Below are 25352 nucleotides of genomic sequence, written 5' to 3'. Positions count from 1 at the left end.
CTAATTAAATTTAAGAAAAAATTGTACTCCATGAATGAGCTGACATTGTCGTAATCTTTAATCCTTAAATTGTTATCGTTATCTGACTCTTACCTAATTTAATTAATTAAGCAATTGTATCTATTAATTTAGCTGTAGATTATATTTATTAATTAGTGGTTAATGTTAAAAGTTTGTAATGTAGGTAGCTTATTGTTAACACAATCGGAGACTTATGTAATGCTGTATATGCCTATAATTGATGATTGTAGTAGGACTGGAATTGTTTGTGACATGTTTTTAATATTTGTGAATGTTGTTACAATTTATCGTTGGCATATCTAATAAAAAAAAATAAAAAAAATAAAAATAAACTAATAAAGGCAAACAAACAAGACCCGGTTTTGGATCAAGCTTACCTTGAAAAAATTGGGAGAAAAGTTTTCAAGTTTAAAGATAATAATTGCCCAGGATTGGAATGGCTTTCCAGTTTTATGAAAAGAAATCCGGTTTTAACACAAAGATTTTTGAATTTCAAAACTCAGAACGCAGATGCTCTCGCGGGCATTCCTGGGAATAGTGGGCCAATACTCAGGGACTAAAGTAGTCCAAAAAATAAAAGACCGAGGTAAGCCGGTAAAGATCTTGGTGCACAACCGGAATTTGGAAATACACGAGAATCCAGTTCTAACGACATAAAATATCGCATATTTCGCTATTAAGTCCAAAGATCGAGTAGTCAACCGTAGGGGGGTAAGGGGGAGAACGGCGATACCATCTAGCAGGCCCCAACTGTCAACCTCACCTGCTCGTGGTACTCCCTGCTAGATAACGGACGAGGCCCTGGCGACCGACTAATGGCAGTATATCCATTCACCCGGCCGGTCAACTAGCCGGAAGAGGCGACAGCGGCCTTGGGAGTTAAATAAGTAGTGTAGTGTCGACGTCGACCTACTAGGTAAAGTCGACGGATGGACAGTGGGGCAGGGCTTCACCAGCTCTGACCACAACACAATCAAATTCACATTGAAATTACAAAAACCAACTAACTATATACAACAAAATTTCAACAACACGACAATATTACACCAAAAAGGCCAAATGGACCATTATCAAGGAAGAATTTGACAAACAGTCAAAAGGAACAGACATTGGTACGACCAAAGCCAAATTCAAAATAAAAGAGAGTTAGACGAACTAGTTGGAAAATACATAGATAATGTAACAAAAGCATGTAAAAAAACCACCCCAAAAATAAAATCCAAAGACTGTTTTAAACTACCCTGGTGGACTGAGCACTGAGCAACTCGAACTCCCAAAAAGATAAATGACAACCAAGAAAAGGAGAATCAGATGTGCTGCTCTCTCTCGTCGTTTATATGTAGTAAAAGAGTACGTGGAGATAAAACAAAAATACGACGAAGAAGCAAGGAATGCACAGACAACTAGCTAGAAGGAGTTCTGTACTAAAACTCAGCGCTATAACAAGGAACTACAACGCCAAGTTGCAACAGAGGCAACCCGATTAGGCCATCTCAACTAAGTACACCAAGACAGAACCAGACCTTCTATCATCCACAATCCCGAACCTACTTCGCACAACCTCCACCCAGAAACGATTACTGTCAGAAATCACCAACCTCATTACATGTAACACAAACTTCCGGCAGGAGTATAGATTCTTCGGGTGTAAAGCAGTATGCTTTGGAAATCTGCATGTCATCTGGACATCCTCATGTTTTGCCTATGTTATAACACATAGTCATTTCTTGGCGGTACGTGACAGTATCAATTCCTGGTTCTCATGCCTCTCGTATGCATATCAGAATCAGAGGAAATATCCTGGCTATAATCTATACAACGAGGTTGCAAACATCATAACAGCTGTTGTTTAGTGCAACTGCACTCAACCAGCCGGCGGCGGGAGGCGCGGGGTGCCCGCGCGACATCTGTCTTCGCGTCGAAACAAGAAGCGATACGCGGTGCAACGGGCGAACACGTTATACGTACTTATAAAGTTATTTACAAATATACCAGTGCCTGTAATACAGTCTTTTCATAAACACACTACCAGCTGTCCTTCATGATATAGGAGTGTAAAAGGATGGAGCCTACGACATTCTCAAGGCCTGGCAACCGTTTGTTATAGGCACAATACTCAAATACATAGAAGCCAGCCCCGACTTCTTATGGTCGTTAGAGAGCACCAGAACCATTGTACAGCAACTCATATCTTATAGGGCTGGCTACGAGGCCACTTACAAATATGATAGACTGCCATGTGGACCTAGAGTTGACCGGTTGCAGGAAGAAGTTTAGCAGTGGGAGGGCGGGCGGTGCATTTCGCATGCTGCATGTTGCACCATACAGATTCTACCTGTTTCAGCGGATTATAGCAAATTAAGCTTTTGGTTCATTGTATATCATGGACTTCCGCAAAGTAACGCCTGCTTCTATACAACAAATTTCATACGTTTATTTAAGTTGATACGCTGAACACATCGACCTGTTCAGCTGCTCACTGGGCGAGTTCATAAGGGTCACAACGTTTTTGTTAAGTTTTAAATAAAGTAGGTTATTTAAGTTTTAGTCAGTTAGTTGTAAATAGTAAAAAGTATGTAATGGGTAATAAGTAGATATAAATAATTTAAGTTAACTTAGCTATCGCATTAGGTTAGCCTGTAATGATAGTTTTAAGTTGTCAAATAAATAAATAAAAAATAAAAGTGTAAAAACGTCAAAGAACAACAACCTTCTGTAATAACTGATTTGTGCTTGTGCACTTATGTATTTATTTACTTTTTGGATAACCGCCCTGGAGAGAGCTGGCTATCCTTAACACAGATCTAAAAATCTAGCTAGGATAGCCAGTTCTTAGATCTTGTCCCATTCTTAATATTGTATATGCTTATGCCAACAAGTACGCAAATTGTTCAAGATCAAATCCATACATACACATCACATGCTTGTTTGCAATAGGTTTATACCTATTGCAAACAAGGACGAGTTGACGTGGTAACTGATGCTCTGTAGGTGCAGCATCTTTTGGACTGTGTATTTGTGTTCAATAACCACAATATAAGAGCAATTGCCGAATTTTTTCAAGATACTGTCGTGGCTCCAATGCAAAGATTTATTATTGCACATTGTTAAAAGATCCAACGAAAGGTTGATATCATCACATCAATGTAGCGTTAATGGCATTAGCGCAACATCTCATTCCGAAAATAAAAAAAGCAGTTGAGGGATGAAATGGCAAATTATCTCATTGATATGACGTATAGATGCGATCACTTGGCGACGAAGAAAAGCTGACTGTATCAAGATAGTGCTCCTGCTCCCTAGCTCCTGTTCAGGTAGCCAATATATTACACACTACACAGTAAAATTTCGACGGATTGTAGGCAACCAAGCATTTACCATGCTTATCGCTTTTGAGTAAATTCAATGTAGGGTTTCCAAACTCCAATCAGTCGCTGTTCCTTGGCTTTTCGAACGACTGAATTGTTTAAGTAGGATCGCAGGACTCATTTTTTATTACATTCATTATTTCCTTTGCAAATAGAATTACAAAGGAATGCATAGATTTCTCCAAACAACCTATGTACATGAGTACATAATGGGTATAAAAATTTGTTATGAGAAGTAACACCGCAAGGTAAAGCCTTGCGTTGCTTGCGTATCATGTTTACGTAACCCGTTGTATCAGATTCACGCGCGACACTACGCACGTGTCGAACACCGTCGACTTTTACTACCATTTGTGATATTTGCACGTAAAAGTACGCACGATCGCCTGTTAGATGGTTCTCCGCCAATGCGTAGCAGCCCCCCTCCCAAAGGTATAAAAAATGACCAGGCCAAGACAGATATAACCGTAATAAATATAATTTATTATCTACAAAAGTGCAACATATTTTTGGAACAACTCTAAGCAGTTATCCTTTGAGTCAGTTAGTTTAAACACTTGGACATCGCCTTCTTTGCTCAGCAGCGCCTGTAAAGAGATATTAATCATCATTTCTGATCTGCCATTTCTAATATTTCTATACCTAGTCTAAAATGGCTGACGTGTGCAACCCATTATAATTTATTTTAAGAGCGCTCTCCATTGTGAAGTCGTATGTGAGAGCATGCTAATGCAATCAATTTTGCAAATTAGTAAGTATTTTTTAATACAATAAAGATATTTGGAATTATTATTATGCCTGAAAAGCTAATAATAGTTTTGCAATTTTGTAGTTTCTTACAGGGTTTGATATAAACATACCAAAGATCGATTGTTAGTCGCACAAGCAACTCCATCGCTTCTACATTTGGCTCGTATGTCGCTATGGGTCAGCTCCCATACAACTACGCTGGTGTCCAAAGTTGCCATGATGCAGAACGGGTTCGGATGTAACCAGGTTACGGTTGTTACTGGTAGCTGAAAGGAAAATTAGTTAAAATAAAACCGGCCACGTCCAATTTCATAATCGCTTGAAAGGTAAAGCTAAATTTGCCTCCAAAAAGGAACTTCAGAGACCAAATTACCGGTATTCAAGGTAAGCGTATCAAAGTACCGTTAAGTTAAAGTTATTGGTTTGTCCTTCAATGATGTCGCAACGAATCGACGTAATTATTTGCGTTACGGTATAGTTAAATAACTGGAGAGTGACAGCTAATTTTTATACCGGAAAATTAAAGAGTAACCGTATCTGTTCCAAAAACCTATAGACGGTGGCGTCCCAAGGTGCTAGAATGGCGACCTCACACCGGAAAGCGCAGCGTTAGAAGACCCCCAGTGCAATACCGTGGCGTGTAGAAGTTCCTATAAGAGACCTATGTCCAGCAGTGGGCATCTATCGGTTGACAATGATGACGAAGAACGGTCCCTGACTTACCTTACAATCTGTCGTCACATTGTCTGCGTCATGATTTTTGACCGTAACGCTGCCCAAGTATCTGCCCTTGTGATCAGATTGACATTTTTCTACTACTGCAGTTGGACCATTCCTGAAATCATATCATAAGATTTCAGAAAACAAGGTGTTGATTGTGACTATGATTTTAGAAAATAACGATGAATACTGGTTGAATATGATTCATTTTGGTTCCACAATAAAAACAGAGGTGGAATTTGACGAAACCACAAAAAAGTAAAGAGAACATTTTGTACCAGCGACAAAAACATAACCTATGAAAAGTCCATCTTCTTAATGGGCAAATGAAAAAAAGAATCTTTATTTTAAGAGATTGACTTACATATCTAGAAACTTGAGACTTCAAGAACCGAAATAAGAATTCAGACTAAGTTGCAGGAAAAAGCTAGTCAGTTAATAAATTGACCAGCAAATAAAATAAAAATCTGGATGCAAAATTAATGCTTTGGCAGCAGTTCATATTTAAAAGACGGATAATCCCGTCTTCATGTATCTATAATCTATAGTACACGATAGGTCGAGATAGAAATCGATTTTCTGCATACCTGCAGTCCAAAGTAAGTAGAACCCTGTGGTCAAGCAGCGAACACATGTTTACGGTCCCGCAGTCAGTGGCCGCCAAAAAGTACGGCAGGCCATGCGGAGATGCCTCAATACACGTCACTGATGACGCAGCACCTACAATTAATTTAATCATTTAAAAAAAATAGTGCGTGTAACCTGGGATTTGATATAGCAACCGTCACAACTCTGCAGTTTACCCTTAACAATCAAAAACACCAGATACTTTGTGGCACTAGCATCAAAAAATTCAAGGACACTGGGTCAAAATTTAGCTCATTCCGGAAATGTATCTACTATACCAGCACTAACAAGTCTTCAGGGACAAGTTGAACTTCTTAGTCAACCATATGGATCAGCAGCAAACCAGAAGCAGAAAAAGAATTCCCTTGCTCCACGGTGAAGCTTGGGTAACAAGAAGTTCTTTGGGACTGTGATATATACGGGGTGCCGTTGGCGATCAAACCGAAAAGCTTGGGTACCAAGTTCTTTGGGACTGTGATATACGGGTGCAGTTGGCGATCAAATCGAAAAGCCTGGGTACTAGGAAGTTCTTCGGAACTGTGATATACGGGTACAGTTAGCGATCAAACCGAAAAGCCTGGGTACTAAAAAGTTCTTCGGAACTGTGATATACGAGTACAGTTTTAGCGATCAAATCGAAAAGCCTGGGTACTAGGAAGTTTTTCGGAACTGTGATATGCGGAGTGCCGTAAGTGATCAAATCGAAAAGCCTGGGTACTAGGAAGTTTTTCGGAACTGTGATATGCGGAGTGCCGTAAGTGATCAAACCGAAAAGCCTGGGTACTAAGAAGTTCTTCGAAACTGTGATAATATACAAGTGCAGTTAGCGATCAAACCGAAAAGCCTGGGTACTAAGAAGTTCTTCGGAACTGTGATATACGAGTACAGTTTTAGCGATCAAAACGAAAAGCCTCTGGGTACTAAGAAGTTCTTCGGAACTGTGATATGCGGAGTGCCGTAAGTGATCAAACCGAAAAGCCTGGGTACTAAGAAGTTCTTCGGAACTGTGATAATATACAAGTGCAGTTAGCGATCAAACCGAAAAGCCTGGGTACTAAGAAGTTCTTCGGAACTGTGATATACGAGTACAGTTTTAGCGATCAAAACGAAAAGCCTCTGGGTACTAGGAAGTTTTTCGGAACTGTGATATGCAGAGTGCCGTTAGTGATCAAACCGAAACGCTTGGGTACCAAGAAGTTTTATTGGGACTGTGATAGACGTTGGCGATCAAAGCCAGGGTAACAAGAAATTTTTTAGGACTGGTTTACAACTGCTTTTGTCGAGATGTCAAAGCTTACTGCAATCGTAATGGACTACCCTGATTTTTTTAAATAAAAAACGCTTTAATCTAGTTTTGAAAAAAAATTGTTTTAAGCATTCAAAGAATTCAAGGTAACTAACTGGTCCACATAGTGCTAAAAAATCAGACGCATTAATAATGCAACATATAATTGGCAGTTCAGGACAGGTGATGTATATTTTGTTTTGGACAGAGGATTTAGAGATGTCGTTCCAGACCTCGCAGCGCTAAGGTATGAGGTTTATATGCCACATCGCGATCGTAGAGAACACAACTCACAACATTGAAAGCTAACGAATCAAGAAAAGTCACGCTTATTGGATGGGTTGTTGAGATAGTCAACGGCCTTTAAAAAGTAACTTTAAATTGTTTTGCCAAGAATGTTTCCACAACTCAATGCCACGTACGGTTTGAAGACTTAAGAATTTTTGCTACATTAACAAATTGTTTTCATGTGCCTATCCTTACTAGAACTATGAAAGCTGTACAAAAAGGTTAATGAAAAAATTAACTTTTTTATATTCGCCCAATTTATTCTATTGTTAACATATAAAACCAGGAATCAGCTTAGCTTAATTACTAAAATTGATAATAAATCAATGTCTTTTAATTATTTACTATCTTAAGAATTAAATAATAATGTAATGTAATAATAGCTTTATTAAAAGTTATTTGAATAAAAAAATGTGTTTTACAGATAATCAGTATGCAGTGGATATAATAGAAAGTCAAAATATGCATAACACTTTAGGAGAATTCATCATCAGATGCATGAACAGGCAACAAGTTCCCTTCAGAGAAATGAGCGCCGATGTCAAGTCACCTTTCGAACAAAAAAAATTAAATCAAATCGGTACATCCGTTTAGGAGCTACGATGCCACAAAAAGATGGAAACGTATACCTTAAAACACTCCTCTTTTTGGGTCGGGGTTACTAAATTCTCTAAAGTTCGTTCTTAAGCTACACTTACTTGCAACACAGAATGTTTTCACTTTGACGCTGCCGACAAACCTGCTGCAGCACAACACTTCACCGCCATTTTTGGCAACCAAATAATTTTCAACACCAATCAAATTCATAACTTTCAAATGGTTGCATGTAAAACCGTTCTCCCATGTATTGTTATTTTCTACCATATTTTTACTAGCAACATTCGATCTGTCATCTTGACATTTGACATTTAAAATGGCGGACTTAGGGCGGGCAATTTTGCCTCTGTTTCTCTCGTTTCGTTTCTTTGACATCCGTTTCTTGGCTGAATTTAAATTGAATGTTAAATCTATCATTTCTAAATCAGTCGGCAAGTCTATGTGTTGCAGTAAATTGATAGTTTGATTTCTTTCCAGTTTCATTTTGGACCACGACGCCTTTCCTATATCGTGTTTTAAATTTTTCGTTTTCTCTTGTATTATCGACCATATCGTCAGAATTCCACTGCTTTGAAGCGCACATAACTGTAATAAAATAGAAAAACAGTTTGGGTTTTATTCATTTAATGCAATCTTTTTCACCTTTTGCAGGGAATTACCTTTCACAGGGAATTTTTTTAAGTCCTGTGCGCATCGACAACTTTGATAAATAAAGGAAATCTCCACATCGACTTTTAAATTAAAAGAAACAAAATACAAGAGAAAGTATCGAAAAATTAATGATTATTTACTTCTTTTCATCTAACGATATAGGTATCTGAAACTGAATCGAATTCTGAATAAAGTGAAACTTCTCAATGCTAAGGGTTATCTAGAATGTAATTAAAACACGTTAAGTAGTCGCGACGAAAGCATGTCAGGTGAAAACCAATATCAATTTCTGGCATGCTCCATAGCTCCATAGTTTGTTGAACGAGTCAATAGAATTAACTCGGAATAATATCACGTTATCATTCGGTCGCGACGAAAGCATGTCAGGTGAAAACCAATACCAATTTCTGGCATGCTCCATAGCTCCATAGTTTGTTGAACGAGTCAATAGAATTAACTCGGAATAATATCACGTTATCATTCGGTCGCGACGAAAGCATGTCAGGTGAAAACCAATACGAATTTCTGGCATGCTCCATAGCTCCATAGTTTGTTGAACGAGTCAATAGAATTAACTCTGAATAATATCACGTTATCATTCGGTCGCGACGAAAGCATGTCAGGTGAAAACCAATACCAATTTCTGGCATGCTCCATAGCTCCATAGTTTGTTGAACGAGTCAATAGAATTAACTCGGAATAATATCACGTTATCATTCGGTCGCGACGAAAGCATGTCAGGTGAAAACCAATACCAATTTCTGGCATGCTCCATAGCTCCATAGTTTGTTGAACGAGTCAATAGATGTCCTTGCTCGGAATAATATCACGTTCACAGCAAACTTATGCTACGAATATGATAACATCACATCATTTGGCAATAATAATTGAACTGGTCACGAGGTGTTTTAATCAAGAAACTGAGACATCGCATCATTCAACTGTTATTCCAAAATAAAGCAAAGAAACGAATCCGATATAAAGAAGGCATGGCAAAATCTGTGTTGAAATAAAAGCGGATTTTTATTCAACCACACTCCATAATTAATGCGAGAAAAAATTATTTGAACAAGTACCCGAGCAAGTATATTGCGGTCATAGTCCCAGATTGTATTCTCTCCCATAAATTCCAAACCAACGATGGTGTCTGCCTGTTCGTTGTTGCACACATTCAGACCGCTGCTTGTATATGCACACGCTTGCAGTATGTATTGCTGCACACAAAAAGCATCGATATTAATTTTCTAGTTTAAAAAAAAAGCAACAAGTGAATCTTACTGATAATAATGAATAGGGAAAGTTTTTTTTACCTTTAAGTTGTGGTCGTCAAGAATATAAGTCCCCGTTTCACAATTAACTTTCGATTCGGTTCGTACCATTTTAGTAGTATTTTCTTCGTTAACAACATCGTGACACCAATTAGGCTCTTCTGCGAGATCCCAAACTAGAATGGTTCTAGAAAATTTTAGAAAATTTGTTTCTAAAAAAAATTGAAATAAAAATATTAATTAGTTGCACGTTACAACCAATTAAAATCTTTATTTCTGTAACAGTTAAACTATTTTAATAAATGACATGAGCAAACAGATCTCTATCTGTTTCTGCTGTTTTTGAGTTTTTCTATAGCCTTCACTTTATACCCAGCTCTCTTCTAACGGACCCAACGCTAGATAATCGTTCTAAATAAAGAAAAATAAGTATTTGTTTTGTATAGCATATTGGAGACAGCAACATGAGATGAGAGTCCATGAATAAAAAATAAATTGTTGGAAATATCTCTTACCCATCATACAACGCTCCAACAATAAAACCATCCGTGCTTCCCCTAAATAATCCAATTTTGACATTATCTGTTGCAATTAGTACTTTCAACGGCTTCAATATGTCAACACTTAAATCCCATAGACATAAAACACATTTTTTAAACACATTTAAAGATTTATTATGTACTGTTATAAACAAATTAGTTGTAGTCTCAGAAAATATGGCAGCGATAATTTGAGAGTTCTCCAAAAATTTGTTATCTATATCTCTTGTTGTAATTAATAAATATTCGTCACTGAAAGGAAACTTTGATGTTTTATTTAAATTCGTCATAGTATAGCCACAGTTGATACTCAATACATTACTTATTCTACTTTCGAATTTTTTGAGAAATTTCCTTAGTTTCTTCACATCGTATTCCCCGTATTTAAGTTTCGATTTGTAGTTCTCATATGGAAATATTTCGCTTGAACCGACTCCATCTTTTTGTTCCAAATATATTCTTAAAGGATTACTTTTGTAATTTTCATCAATTATAATATTTGTATCATCTTGAGCATTATTAGTAAGAAATGCAAAATTATCCAAGCTGTCTTTCTTTTTAATACTATTTTCCTCCTTATTAAAATAATGATTAGAGAATTCTATAGGATTTTGCGTCCATTTATCTTTAACAAGTATTTCATCAGTTTGAATCTCTTCAGTGATACCATCATCAAACGTCTGTACAGCAGTTTGTGTACAATTAAATCTACCAAATGTTGCCATGTACAAATCATATGGTATAGGTTTCATCTCGTATAAATCGTAGGACATTTCGTGCAGTGTTACCATATTGAGTATATCCACTGCTCGTTGTTTTAGCCTCTCAAATATTTTTTTCTTTCGTCGATTCTCCTTTGATTTCGTAAAATCTATGAATAGTGGTCTGTAAAAAACAATTCTTAATATATTTAGCGCGATGTATCAAATAGCAGACGCCGGGGACTACCAGCGCACCTACTCTAGATTAAGATAGTAATGTATAATGTGTAAAACAATAAATAATAAGTGTAATAAATCTAGGAAATTAAGCGCCAACGCGCGGGGCGTCTGGAGTCCTCGGCCGATGTATCAAATAGCAGACGCCGGGGACTACCAGCGCACCTACTCTAGATTAAGATGGTAATAATGTGGTAAGGTAATCTTGCTTAAGGTAATAATGGATAATGTGTATAATAATAAAGGTGAACCAACTAGATCTAAGGAATATATATATATATATATATATATATATATATATATATATTGATTTATTTAATTGTGATGAATAACGCAGAGAGAGAACGAGAAATTACAAGGTACGGATTACGGAAGACTATTTATCATGGAAGTATTTGAACTTGTTGAAATCACAAATATTAAACTATGACTTAAATGAGCATTAGCTTTTACCAGAGGTGCTATAACAAATTGCGTGTCGACAAGTTACCACCACGAATGTGTTATAGTGTGTTGGCAATTCTGACCTAACAAAATAATGACTTGATTTGACACCAGCTTACCTGTCCAGAATATCAATATGTACAGTTTTCATGCTGGATAGACCGCTAGAGCTGGACATTTCTTGGAAACCCTCATCAGTCAAAGAAATCTTTTTGTCGATTTCCTGAGAATTCTCCAGAATATAGTCCAATGGTTTAGATTTGCCCACTGTTCGTGGATCGCGTAGTTCGAAATTGCCTGCCAAATAAAAACCAAGTTTAAAATTAATTTCTTTTTTAAAAACAAATTTTTGATGACCACAGAACTACAATCGATTGCATTGGACGTAATATAAAAATTGGATGACGTCATTAGCAGCATCGACATTTATTTGAATATTAATATTAAAAATGGCACTAGCATTATTTATTTAATGACTACTAACCAGAATCAAGCATCCTTTCCTCTTTTGAATGAATTTCGTCACTCTCTTGTAAATTGCTATCATTCGAATCATTATAATCATTACTTCGGCAATCATGATCCTCATCATTACTTGGACAGTCACGATCATCTTCAGCGTTACTTGTATGATCACTTTGATACGAATCGAAATCAGATTCGTAACTTTCGAAATCATCTTCGTAACTAACTTCTTCATCACTTTCTTTTGGTTTCTCGTCTTGTATTAGTTTCAGCTGCAAAATTATTTAATATAAAATATTGTATTGTTAAGTAACATGTATACTTAGTTATTAATTCATACTAATTGATATTGTTAACGGCAAAACTATGAACTTTTTGCTTTTTATTTTGGTTTCGAAATATTTGCACATACATAGTTGAATCGCAATGTCCTCCGGAACAGCGTCCCACTCAGTATGGTATAACCGGTTTCTGACAGAAACGGTTTTTTCATTATCGCGCATTACCATCTATAAACGTAGCATTTTGACGACGAGGTGCACGAAACCGACACGTGAATAGCTTGTACATAAGTAAACGCAAACTCACACAATCTCTACGAAGATCCTTATGGCAGTCATCGGGAAACGGCATTTCCGGGTCTTACCTCAGGGAACCAGAGCAACACGAACGGGTTAATTTGGAGTAATCGGCCCACAAAAGGAAAAAGTGCGCATAGAACTCGATTCGATCGGGATCACCGCCACAAGCTTCAGTGAGCAGATTGCAGGTACACCTCTAAACATGCGACTAATTCAGAGAGTCAGCGACTACTTTGCTGGATATTCAACATTCAGAATAGAGAAAGTCAAACTTGACGCTCTGACAGCAGATAATCTGTTTTGACCCTGAGAGTCTTTACAAACTTTTGAAAATACTCGCAATATTATTAGAAAAACAAAATTTTACCTTAGGATTTTCTTCATTCAATCCAACGTAAAACGCTTTTGGTTGCGCGGTTAGTTGTTTAGTAAAATTCAACATCTCAAGGTTGTTATCAACTACATCAGGTGTCAGAATTTTAATTTCTTCGTCTTCTAAAGTTCTCGTTTTAGTGCGTCTGCGTTCCGGTAAGACAACTTTGTTATTGATTATTACTTTTCTCTTGACCACCTCTTTTGTTATTTTCTTTTCTTTGGTACTAACGTCATCTCTATCGACAATATCACTTTTGACTTTTGGAATTTCATCCATTCTTTTATTTTCTCTCGTAGCTACATCTAGCTTCTTTTTAGCTGTAGGGGAGTTCACAGTTACATTTGTGAATGGTAATTTTTTAGCAACACCTATAGTTCTAGAAGATGCAATTGCATTATTAGGTTTTTCAGTATACCTTGCGGAGGTCCGTGTCCTTGAATCATTTATAGATTTATTTAGCCTCTGACTTTTTGTACTTATTTGGCTGACGGTTGAAGGCGACGATTTTAGCAAATCTTTCATTGGGGATTCATTATTACTTAATTTATTAGGTGTCGAAGTTTTCTTTGGAGCTTTGACATTATTTACACTACCCTTTCTGGCATAGATATCAGCGGCCGAAGACTTTTGTATGAAATTGCGTGGCGTTGAAACACTGTAGATGCTCTTTTTAAGCTTTTCGTCAGGTTTTTTCGCTGTTATATTATCATCCTTTGGTATATCACTTTTGACCTTTTGTTCTACAAGTTTTTTCATAGACATTTTGAATTATTTTTTGTCCCGACCTTAATATTGTTATCAAAAATTCAATTACAGTCACACAGTTACTAGTTCAAATTTATCCTTACGATGCTGCCTGAAAATTAATATATTATTATGTTGTTAGTGAAAACAATATTTTTCAGAGATTAATTTGACAGCAGACAAAATTAAACTCAAAAAGAAAAGTGTGGAGGCGTAAAATTGAAAAAAAAAGATCCCTTTTTAAAATTAATTAATGCTGTTAAGGAAATATATCCAATTTCAGATGGAAGTGGAGTTTTTTTTTTAAAAGAAGTTCAAATATACGATAATGAATTCACTTTGAACCGTCTTACTGGGCTCTGCGCAGCATATGCAGCTCAGCAAGGTACTGACTTTTCCCTAAAATGTGCACTAGCAATTTCCTTAGGTCCAGATGTTCATAGAGACAGACTTTTATACTATGCTGCAACGCCTGGCGCAGAACACTTCACAGAGGTATTTACTTGGTACCCACTACTTTGTGCTCTGATGTTACTTGAAGCAAAAAAGTAACAAAGGACAACATAGCAAAGATTGCTGCAGTGAAGGCAGAAAATGGAAAAACATTATCTGATTTGCTGGGCCAGAATAAGGCTACACTGCCAACTAAAATTAGCAAGTTCGGCACGAGTGGAGTCAGGGGAGCGCTTGAGCTTGAAAAAGCTGTAGCCGTCCTTCGATCCGTGTCTAGTGGTCCAACTGGGAGCAAGGGTCAGGCTCTGAATAAAAGTGATTCTAGTGTAGAGGCATGCGGCCTCTTCTAAGACTGGCAGCTGTAAAGAAGACATTTCACATCGCAGCTGCCACTTAGAACGGAAATTTGAATACGGAGCGATTCGAAAATCCTGCGGCCCTGGGCGAAATCCAGGGGCCACATTCGCTCCTCAGATACCAAGACCGACACATCACTGTCGAGCACCGAGCTCCAGCTTTCTTGATTTCGTCTGGTCGGAGACAACCAGTTTGTGTTTTAAATTAATTGTGTTTATCCTGAATTATATCTTGTAAATATGTGAGCAGCCGTTTCATTCATACTCCGTGCTACCACACTAGCAGTTAGACATAGGGTTGCAGGGGAACTGGCAGCTACCTCGGACAAAGAATTAGCCTAGCTATTCAAAGGGGGAACGCTGCCAGTATCTTCGGAACGTTGCCTAAAGGGACTCCTTTTAATAATATATTTTAGTTATTATAGTTTTTAGTTTTAGGTTCATTGATGATATTAAAAACATGAAAGGAATGTGACATTAAAATAACCCAATACAAAAAAAAACCGGCCAAGTGCGAGTCAGGCTCGCGCAATGAGGGTTCCGTACTACAGTCGTATTTTTTCGACATTTTGCACGATAATTCAAAAACTATGATGCATAAAAATAAATAAAAATCAGTTTTAGAATGTACAGGGTAAGACCTTTCATATGATACCCCAATTGATATAGTCACTCATTTCGAAAGTTGAAAATACTAATAGGCTACTTGACAATTTTTTTAAGTTGGTCTTAAATGGTTAATATTTGTCCTATTATATCAAAAAAATTAACACTATATTTTTTTGCACCCTAAAAACCGTAAAACTTTAATTTAAAAAAATATTTTTCTTAGACAGGTGAAAACACTGTCGGCCATGTTTGGCCAGTGTAACCACAGGTGGTTATACTGTTGTTTACAAATGCATGACGTCAGAGCACAGATAATCTATCGGCCAAACATGGCCGACAGTGTTTTCACCTGTCTAAGAAAAATATTTTTTTAAATTAAAGTTTTACGGTTTTTAGGGTGCAAAAAAATATAGTGTTAATTTTTTTGATATAATAGGACAAATATTGTGGCTAATTCCTTTGTACACAATCTCTAAACTAAACTAAAATATCACGTCTAAATCTATTGCTATCCCTTTCATAATGTTGCTTGCGGAAAAGGAAAGCACTAGATTTAGACCTGTTAATTTAGTTTAGTTTAGAGATTGTGTACTAGAGAATCGGCCCCATTAACCATTTAAGACCAACTTAAAAAAATTGTCAAGTAGCCTATTATTAGTTCATGACCATAATTTAATTTTTTTTGTGTGATCTAACCTAAATTCACGGTTTTCAGATTTTTCACCAAATGTCAGCTATAAGACCCACCTTCCTGCCAAATTTCATGATTCTAGGTCAACGGGAAGTACCCTGTAGGTTTCTTGACAGACAGACAGACAGACAGACAGACAGACAGACAGACAGACAGACAGACAGACAGACAATAAAGTGATCCTATAAGGGTTCCGTTTTTCCTTTTGAGGTACGGAACCCTAAAAACGAGTTTTATTTGGTTACATTTAGGTAAAAATAGTTTAATTTAAGTCTATAAGTCGGTTAAGTTCGAACAGACAACAGACTTATTTGAGAGCTAAAGAAATGGTCATGTGACAAAAAGCCTCAAAAATAGTAGTACCTGCCTAATTTTTAAAAAAGCCCTACCTCCCTCCATTCCTCCTTAAGGCAGTGGTACGACCGCCGACGATGAACGAGAAACGAGTAGAACTAGAAACTATAAACGAGTTGGCGATCAGCGGGAAGCGAGTGTGTAGTTTCGATAGTTTTGTCGCCAGGCTATAAGCGAGTGTGCAAGTGCAACAAGCGATTTCTATTGATTATCACTATTATGCACTATTAGAAGTCAGTGAAATACGTATTGATTTTGGATGCAGTACCATAAAATGAATAATTTATGTTAAGTACCTTGACATATTATTTAGGTCACCCGCTAATTTGAATGAATCTTGTCATGAAATGTTTCACAAGTTAACTCCTTTGCACTTTTATTTAATAAAAAAAAAACTCTTACGTTTTTATTATTATTTCGTAATTCTTAAATAAAAACACGTTTTCACTTGCATTGCATCATTTATGGATTGAGTTTACTCAAATGGTTGCCATAGCAACGCGTAGTCAAGACAAACAAATGTGGATTTTAACTGGCTCTAGCTCTGGGTTAGAGCCCTTTTCAGCCTGAACAATGTCGAACGAGTATGTTACCATAGAAAAGGTATTATGTTACCAGACATAATAATAGACGTATATTATACGAGTATGTTAAGAGTATCTTGGCATATCATTTCGGTCACGCTAATTTGAATAAAACTTCTCATAAAATGTTCTAAAAGTTAACTCCATTGCACTTTTATTTAATATAACACAGAAGAATGTGAAATTGATGTGATTTTCCAAAAAAAAACGTAAAAAGCGAGTAAAAAGGCACGACCTAAGAGAAAGCTCAGACACCGGCTACGATATTACACCACAAGAAATTAATATGTATGAAACAATTGATAAAATGATTACTGAATTCACACTGCGATTCGAGAAACTTCACAAGATTCACCACCTTTTTAATTTCTTGACAATAGAACAGATTGCTAATTATCCAGCTGAAGAACTAAAAAAACATGCCGCTGATTTGAGTATTAAATATTCAGCAGATATTAATTAATGCTACTGAATTTTGGACTGAATTAACAGTTAAGATGAATCGACTATATTTTGATAAAGGGGACCGTAGTTTAAGTCTGGGTCTTCTTAAAGCTATAGTCGAACTACATAATTTAAAAGAGATGTTTCCCAATGTAGGAGTCGCTATAAAGATTTTTTAACAATAGCAGTGACTGTAGCTTCCTGCAAAAGATCATTCAGTAAGCTCAAATTAATAAAAACTTACTTGCGCTCGACGATTGGACAAGAAAGGTTGACAGGCCTACCGTCGAACGAGGTGACTATGTGCCTTGCAGGTGACAATATGCAATGAAGCAGTTATTTTGAATTTTAACAAATTCTCGTTTTATCTGTGGTTATCTTCACATTTTTATGGCCTAAATAGGTTTTTTAATGTTTTTAACGATATTTTGGGACATTTTTTATTAGTAACTGGTAACACCAAACATGAACTAGTTTGACAGAAGTTTTGAAGTGACAAGTCGAGTTTTGTTGTGTGTGGTAAACTTTTGGTTGTGTTTGGTTGTGTAATAAACTTATGGTTGGTTGAGTGTTACTTTAGACTTAGGTATGCGCCGCTCATTTACCTGGCGTTTTATATTCAGCTTTATTTTGAATAAATTTTAAAGCTCTATTCTAGGATCAACTGACAATACGACGATCCGGATTAAAATTCCGTCACGACTCTGTAGGGCGATGGTCTAAAACCTGCATCAATCATTATTACAATCTCAATTGTTCTGATTGGCTGAATTTGTGCGATTCTCGTTGCAACAATGCATTGTAGCCAATAGTGAGCAAGCGTCAACCAATCAGAGATGATTGCGATCGTGACATTGTAGCTGTCATTCTCCCGCAATCGCGCAGCTGTTCACCGACAAATGACATCGTATGTGATATTGGTAATGGTCAATTTATTAGGAAGAACAAGTTGATAACTGCCATGGAGTTTGACCAGCAGAAGAGTGAAGATTTGATCATCGAAGATCAGCTAAATCCAATATATGATCACCACATATTGCCGGTCAGAATAAATGATCAATATGAGAAGAATGACCTCCCAAGTCCAATAGAGCATAGGACCGGAGGCATCGAATCTGCGTTTTCTGGAATTTACACCTCAATTAGTGGGTGGATTATCTGGTTTTTACTAGGCCTGGCATCATTGATTGTGTTAATATGTGTGATACCGTTCCTCATTAGATTATCCTTCTCTTGTACAGAGAAGTTGTGTACCAGGAATCTTACTAAAAAGATCAAGCAATCAGATCTAGGAAGTAACAATATAGAGATGAGGCCAATGCATCAATGGGTGCCATGAAAATAATAATAATAATTAATTGTAATCATTTCAAGACTTTTTTAAATGCAATATTTTAGACCTTCAGAAAAATTATCCCTGGTTTCCTTACTCAGTTTTTAGTAGTACAACATAAAAAGGAAATCTCTACAAAACTGAACATTATATGAGGCATCAACATCGCGCAAGACAGAAATCCCGCTGCAGTCATGATGTTCCAGGTCGTTCACCCATTGCAGTATAGTTTTTGCATTTCACGAAGGCGAGTGGCTCATGCTTGTGTTTAAGTCGTATAGGTATAAGAAAGTAACACTAAATGTGTGCGTTTGCGAGCGCTTGCTCGCGTCTGATTGGTCCGACATGCATGCACACGTACATAATGCCTTTGTATACGACGTAACCAGAAGCAAAGGTCACTCGTCTTCGTGAGTTGCAAGAACTGTACCTATTCCGTGAAGCAAGACATCCATTGCCGTTTTCTAAATTGGGACATTTTAATGATCTCTTAATTTCGGATTTGCATTTGAAAAATTTGCATGCAGGTCTAAACGCTTTTGGCCAGAAGAGCGGTAAGAAAGATTACTTTCAAATGCATATTGTGCTACAGATAAAAGAGATTTACGACTCAACTGGTGATGGGAGATCTTCCTAAAAACAGGATTTGAGCTTCTAGGCCCTTCCAAGGCGTGGGGACCGACTTCGCGGGTCCACTTTAGCTGAACAAGTTTCGGTGTGTGGTCAGGCACAGTTCATTGAGATTACTGATATCTTTGGCAGCTAAATTAGGACTTATATAGACCAAATGGATGTCAAAACAGCATTTCTAAATGGACATCTTGAAGAGCAACAGTGCGACGACATGTGGTTCCCTGAACTTGGTTAAAATGGTGGGCGACGTCGCTGCGCTTTTTATGCGATGTTACATAATTTAGGACTTCCGCCTTCTGCGGAGGATGTTGATCCCCTCAAGACTGTATTGTGGCACACATGTCCATCAGACTACCGAGAGCAAAACCGCTATCTTTTGATAGGAGATTTTTCTGATCACTTGGCAATGGGGTAGCACCGATAATTTCGGTTTGTTCTCGGCGGCCGTGAGTAGTCTGCTGTGTGTGCATGTCGTGGGTGAATTTGAGGAGGAGCTTAAGACCACGGCGTATACACATTGTCAGGCTGCAGACGCGGACTCAATTATGCATGTCCGCTGGACTACTACCGCCGCTGGACATGTCGACGCCTACGAGGGTTCGACTTTCCCAGCGGATACGGCTATGCGTTGTGCGAGGTTCGTACAGTTCGTGTAGGACGGGATTTTCCGCACGAAGAAAGGAAAGGTGCTTTACGAGGCTACGTCAGTCTTGCCCGAGCACGAACTCGTGAATCGTTCTGGATTGAAATTGCCCTGGGACAATGTACAAGTAATAACTGAGAAAGGAATGTGTACAATAGGCCTTTGGCTTCGTTCATAGTTCATAGTTTCGGGAAGCCCTGAGCCTGAAAAACTCTCGACGGCTTTAGTTTAAACGGAATCTAATTTAAATTCGTTTCGAACAAACAAGGTAGGGGTCGCAGTCTCCAGCCGGTCTTCGGTCCTCCATGAAACATATGCCAAAAATAAACTGGGCCCTAACAAAACGCATCTCGCCCTGTGGAGTGATTGTTGCAGAGGCCAAAACCGCAACATTAAAATAGTGCTGATGATTAAAGTTATACTAGACAGTCACCCAACATTAAAGACCATATCATTAAAATATTTAGAATCCGGACACACCTTTCTACCCAATGACACGGATTTCTCGAAAATAGAAACACAGTTAAAAGGACATGGCCAACTTTTGTATGGGCGTTAGTAACTTAGTGTACACCAATGACTTTTGGTGTTATAAATTCATGATTATAGACATTAAATTGGTATAAATAAAAAACTCACAGAACTTGTCTACAACAGACTAAACGTAAACGTGTAAGAGTACTCCGCAGTTTATACACCCCATAATGATCTTCACAAAACAAATTCGAAACGCAATGCGAATCAAAGTCCATTGTTAAAAGCAAGATAATCGAGTGGTAGAAGGTATCAGTCCGTAGAGATAAGCAGGGGTCAAAAATATTAGAAGATAATCGCAAAAACACAAACACAGTAGGTGTACCTACAACGAAGTACGAACGCAAGCGCAATGAAGAGTCGGCAATGCAATCAAACAGCCTACCATAAACATTGACGTTTGACACAGACTATGACACATTGTCAAACAGGTAAAACGCGTTCCGTTTTATGTATTATTTTGCAGAATGTGGGAATGGACTCAAAATATAATACTCATGTAATACCTATTGGTGTATTTTTAATACATTGGTTTTTTTTTTCATTTATTGAATGCAAACATATCAATAAAGACAGTTTCGATATGAATAAAATGTTCCCAATAAAAGCATTTGTCATCCAAATAATGTGTCTACATAAGTAATACGCATGGTGAGGAACGTCCGCTATTTTATAAAGATTTATCTATGGTACAGTATGGCGTATGGCGGTAGTAGAGGAATTCATCTTGTATTCCTTATTATTTTGAAATAAAAACTGACAAGTTCAGAGAGCTTAAAAACTACGTATTAATTCATCTTTCTATTTTTAATATTTAATAAATATTTACTATGTTGTGTACATGGAATGTTCTTTTTGGCCATGTCATGTCAGTATATTAATGTTATCAAAAGCGCAAAAAAAACATCCGCTTGAAGTATACAGGATGCTGAAAACGGACTTTTTAAGCACGAAATCTATAAAGAAGGCTATTGTTAACAGGAATTTTTTTATGGATAAAACTAAAACAAACTGGCTTGAAACAAAAGAAATTTTGTTGAAGAAGAATTTTGTAAATTCAATATTTATGAAAACTGTAAATGATGAAGAATATAAAGAACTTAACATAGAAAAGAAGGTAAGAGGGAAAACCCAGGTGATAAATGAAAAAAGCCTTACATTATTGTGGCCTAATGGGAAAGAAATACCCCAGGCAAAACTGGACGATCTAAAATCAATGTTTGACCTAATCCCTAAGGACTGCCTTCATTTTTATAAATCTCTCAAGAGGTAATCCCAGTCTTGTAGACGATATCGATGGGTACGGAGGCCCATTAGATTATGTAATTGAAAATGTAGAGGATGGTTGCGTAACAAATAACACAGACAGTTAAAAACTAATTTTTTATAGAGTTATTATTCGTTATGATTACGTGCTATGTGTAAATTAATCTTTGATCTCTTTTCTAAAAAATCATTACTAGTCTGTGAACCTTGTGAACCATCTGTGGACACTGGACGCGGACTTGTCAGTTGTGGATGGATTTTATTCGGTTCATTATTATATTGTGAGCTTCGTTGTACTTATTTTGCATCACGATGGAGACTGAAAGGCAAGTAAATTTTTTGGAGTCTAAATACCTACGCTCAGTGTTTCAACATAAGGGTAGTAGCAATTCGTTCAACAACAACAAAAAACAAGGGAAGACAAGGGTTTCATCATAATATAGAAGTTTGCAATACATAGAGTTTATCTTTGTTTTGTCTGTCCTTTACCTACTATACATACAGTTATCTGCCGGACAGTTGCATAAAAATCAGTACCCATAATATAAATGCGAAAGTGTTTGTTTGTTGGTTTACAAAATTACAAAACAATAAAAGATTACGTAAGCAAATAAAAACCTGTGCTTTTGAATCCTCAAGTGAAGTGGAGCAATAAATTTAATTTAGTCAATTAAACTAGCTCAAAATTACAATTTTTAAATTGTTTACAAAACTATTCATTGAGGCCGATTCTTTTGTACACAATCTCTAAACTAAACTAAATTAACATGTCTAAATATAGTGCTAGCCTTTTCCGTAAGCAACATTATGAAAGGGATAGCAATAGATTTAGGGGTGCCATTTGAGTTTAGAGATTGTGTACAACGGAATTAGACACATTGTTTTATTTAAATAATTGTAACAATTATATTATATGGATCACTTGAACTAAATATCAGCTACTGCAATTATACATGTAATTTAAAGGAAAGGATCCATAGCCATATTTTGCTAAGTAGATTGTAAATGCGACAGACACACTGTCGCATTTATGATATTAGTATGGATTTTCCTGAGCCTATGCCAAATTTCGTCAAGATCAGTTAAACAATGGGCCGTGAAAAAGCAAACCCTGTTCTCTTTCGAGTAGTACTCAACAAAATTTTATTTCTTTAAATTCATATGCCTCCATTATTCTTAGTTGATTCACTTCACTGAACCACACACATGTGTAAAATAACAGCATTCTTACTGTTAGATTCATTTGACTAAATTAAACTAACTCAAAATTATTGCTCCACTTGAAGTGGTCACTTGAGGATTCAAAAGCACAGGTTTTTATTTGCCTACATAATCTTTTATTGTTTTGTAATTTCTACCGTTTTTTTTATAAAAGAATTACTTTTTGTTTTTATCCTATTCTTTATGCTTCCGATGCACGTGAAAGCCTGATTTGAGTTTTATTTGCCTAATTTTTAATGTGTAATTTGCATATTTTTGTTTTGTAATTTTTCTATTATTTTACAGATTCCATGGATTACATTACAAATCGTTTGAAGAACTATTATTTATCTATGTAAACAGAATTATGTAGTATATATTATAGACATATGTATATAGGTATATATATTTGTGTATTATTAGTATGTACTTACTGACATTTGGAAGACATTTGACTCGAAGATTGAAAATCGAACAACAAAGCGATCAAGGCTTCAAATCCTTAGAAAATTTATCTTCATTTTGAAAACATTTTATGGTATGGCAATTTAATTATCATCCCTAGATCTTACAGTAAGAAATTACAGTGGAGAGAGATATGTTCATTTTTTCTGCAAACTTGTTGGCATTGCAAAAACAAGTTGCAAATACTTTTTGTGTATATTACTTAATTGTAATAACACTTTATCAAAGTTGTTGCACCTTAATTCTATGCTCTTTTTAACAGACTTCTTTGACAATAATTTCTGACATTTGCAGAACTTCTCAACAATAGAAAACTGAAATGAAGCGATCATGAAACAACCCCTTTTCTGAACAAGATCCCTTTTTATTCAGAAAACATTTAATATGCAATTATGGCAGTTTAAAGTAGTTAGACCACAACCCCTAAATCTTTATTTTTACCCCTAACTATCAAGTTAACTGCGAAGCTAAGAAACCTTCAACCATGACAAATTACACTGTGGACATGTTCAACTTTTGTGAAACCAAGTTACAATTACAAAAACTTTGATAACACTATCAAAGTTGTTGCAACTTAATTTCATGCTGTTTTTTGACAATAATTTAATTACTGCCATTTGCAGAACTTTACTCGAAGATTGAAAATCGAACAACAAAGCGATCAAGGATTCAAATCCTTAGAAAATATCTTCATTTTGAAAACATTTTATGGTATGGCAATTTAATTATCATCCCTAGATCTTACAGTAAGAAATTACAGTGGAGAGAGATATGTTCATTTTTTCTGCAAACCTGTTGGCGCATTGCAAAAACAAGTTGTAAAAACTTTTTGTGTATATTACTTAATTGTAATAACACTTTATCAAAGTTGTTGCAACTTAATTCTATGCTCTTTTTTGACAATAATTTCTGACATTCCCAGCACTTTAGGTTTTGATTCACCTAGGTTCTGGGAAACAAAGCGAACAAGAATTCAAACACTCTAGTGAACAAAACTTCTGTAATTTACTTTTTTTCATAGTGGTGGCCATTACAGCAATCTCGACGATGCAATCTGAGGAGGAACTTAAAGGGATGGCATAACCTAGGTACCCCTTTATATTTTGCAGTAGGTATGTTTTGTTATAAAAAAGCATTGAGTATTTTATAAATTATACTTACACAGTAATTTAGACTAGCGCTTGGCTGCAATCAGACGTGGCAAGTGATGATGCAGCCTAAGATGGAGCGCGCTTGCCTAGAAGATGCCTATTCACTCTTGACTTGAAGGAACCCATATTATAATTGGAGGGAAAAACTGATGCTGGATGGAAGGGTGTTCCATATATTTATAGTAGGTACCAGTTAAGTTAGGTCCTAACTGGTACTATAACGATATAGGTAGTAGTTTTGGATGATCATCTTGAACTCAACCGCTGCGCGCTGGTTCGAAATGATTTTAATGAGAAGAAAGCCGACCAGAAACTCCATAGTTATGCTTAATTCAAAAGCTGTAGGTACTTACAGAGTAAAAATATGAACAATTTTAATTCTGGAAGCTTTTTCAACATGAAAAAAACACATCACAACTTTGTGGGGCAGGCTACGATGTTTTAATATGCCCCAGCATGCCCCCATTCTCGAACTAGAAAGAACCGTCTGAAGCATCAGCGATCGTTCAAAAGAGGAAATCTAATCGAACTTTCACTAAACATCAAAACCAAATCAGATTTACTAGTTTACAAAATAATTACAAACGTACCAATAGCACGTGGATTGACCGGCGCTTCAATACTAACTTTTGGACCACTGGTAAAATGTGAAAACGAAAATCAAGCATAAAAACACTTTGAGAGCAATTCCACAATAATCTAGAACTCTTTTAAGAGGAATGAGGATAGAAATTCCTTAAAATATGAATACAACCCAATCAACAAAACTCACACACAACATAAACATCAAAATGGCGTTCGATTGTTCGACTCGTTCGACTTCGCAGTTCGCCGCATTTTGCGGAAAGAAGCCGGCAGTGAGCCGGAAATCGGAATTCAGAAATCGCCGGAAATGGATGGAAACCTATTGAAATAATAGATAAGAAACTTAAAGTATTGCCAGATGATATGTGATGAATCCTACGAACGAGACT

The 25352-nt window shown here is 36.5% G+C and overlaps 2 protein-coding genes and 1 long non-coding RNA gene across 7 annotated transcripts in view; 1 reads left to right on the top strand and 2 right to left on the bottom strand.

Moving 5' to 3' along the window:
• The window catches only part of LOC117994088 (UDP-glucosyltransferase 2-like), a 63260-nt gene extending 41116 nt beyond the window's left edge, over positions 1 to 22144 (bottom strand). Inside the window, exon 1 of the mRNA XM_069507525.1 lies at positions 17446 to 22144. The gene's annotated coding sequence lies outside the window, so the exon portion shown is untranslated. The remainder of the gene's footprint in view (positions 1 to 17445) is intronic.
• The window catches only part of LOC138404198 (uncharacterized), a 60517-nt gene that overhangs the window by 25568 nt on the left and 9597 nt on the right, over positions 1 to 25352 (top strand). The window lies entirely within an intron of this gene.
• On the bottom strand, positions 3852 to 25236 carry LOC117994409 (cytoplasmic dynein 2 intermediate chain 1). Of its 4 annotated transcripts, none has more exons than XM_034982315.2 (12): positions 24389 to 25236; positions 12910 to 13774; positions 11981 to 12233; positions 11616 to 11793; positions 10091 to 10999; positions 9618 to 9762; positions 9384 to 9521; positions 7758 to 8241; positions 5447 to 5579; positions 4863 to 4974; positions 4250 to 4405; positions 3852 to 3976 (listed from the first exon to the last, which is right to left on the bottom strand). In XM_034982315.2, exons 2-12 carry the CDS (start codon positions 13678 to 13680, stop codon positions 3878 to 3880), a joined length of 3378 nt encoding a protein of 1125 aa, XP_034838206.1. In that variant the 5' UTR covers positions 13681 to 13774; positions 24389 to 25236; the 3' UTR covers positions 3852 to 3877. The 4 variants fall into 4 exon arrangements, 3 of the variants coding, with proteins under 3 accessions (XP_034838206.1, XP_069363539.1, XP_069363540.1); XM_069507438.1 differs by having other exon boundaries at positions 24969 to 25236; XM_069507439.1 differs by having other exon boundaries at positions 25151 to 25216.

This window comes from Maniola hyperantus, chromosome 26 (assembly GCF_902806685.2).
Source record: "Maniola hyperantus chromosome 26, iAphHyp1.2, whole genome shotgun sequence".
In the NCBI taxonomy this organism is placed as follows: domain Eukaryota; kingdom Metazoa; phylum Arthropoda; class Insecta; order Lepidoptera; family Nymphalidae; genus Maniola; species Maniola hyperantus.
Note: the sequence above shows the minus strand (reverse complement) of the source record. Positions and strands in the feature narration are given on the sequence as shown.

What these genes read in the sequence shown, in the direction of transcription:
- LOC117994409 (XM_034982315.2), bottom strand. Translation starts at nt 13,680, where the DNA reads ATGTCTATGAAAAAACTTGTAGAACAAAAGGTCAAAAGTGATATACCA. An exon ending in TTGACGACCACAACTTAAAG is followed by an intron (nt 9,522 to 9,617) that starts GTAAAAAAAACT and finishes TTTTGTGTGCAG; the next exon opens with CAATACATACTGCAAGCGTG. An exon ending in CGACTAACAATCGATCTTTG is followed by an intron (nt 3,977 to 4,249) that starts GTATGTTTATAT and finishes ATCTCTTTACAG; the next exon opens with GCGCTGCTGAGCAAAGAAGG.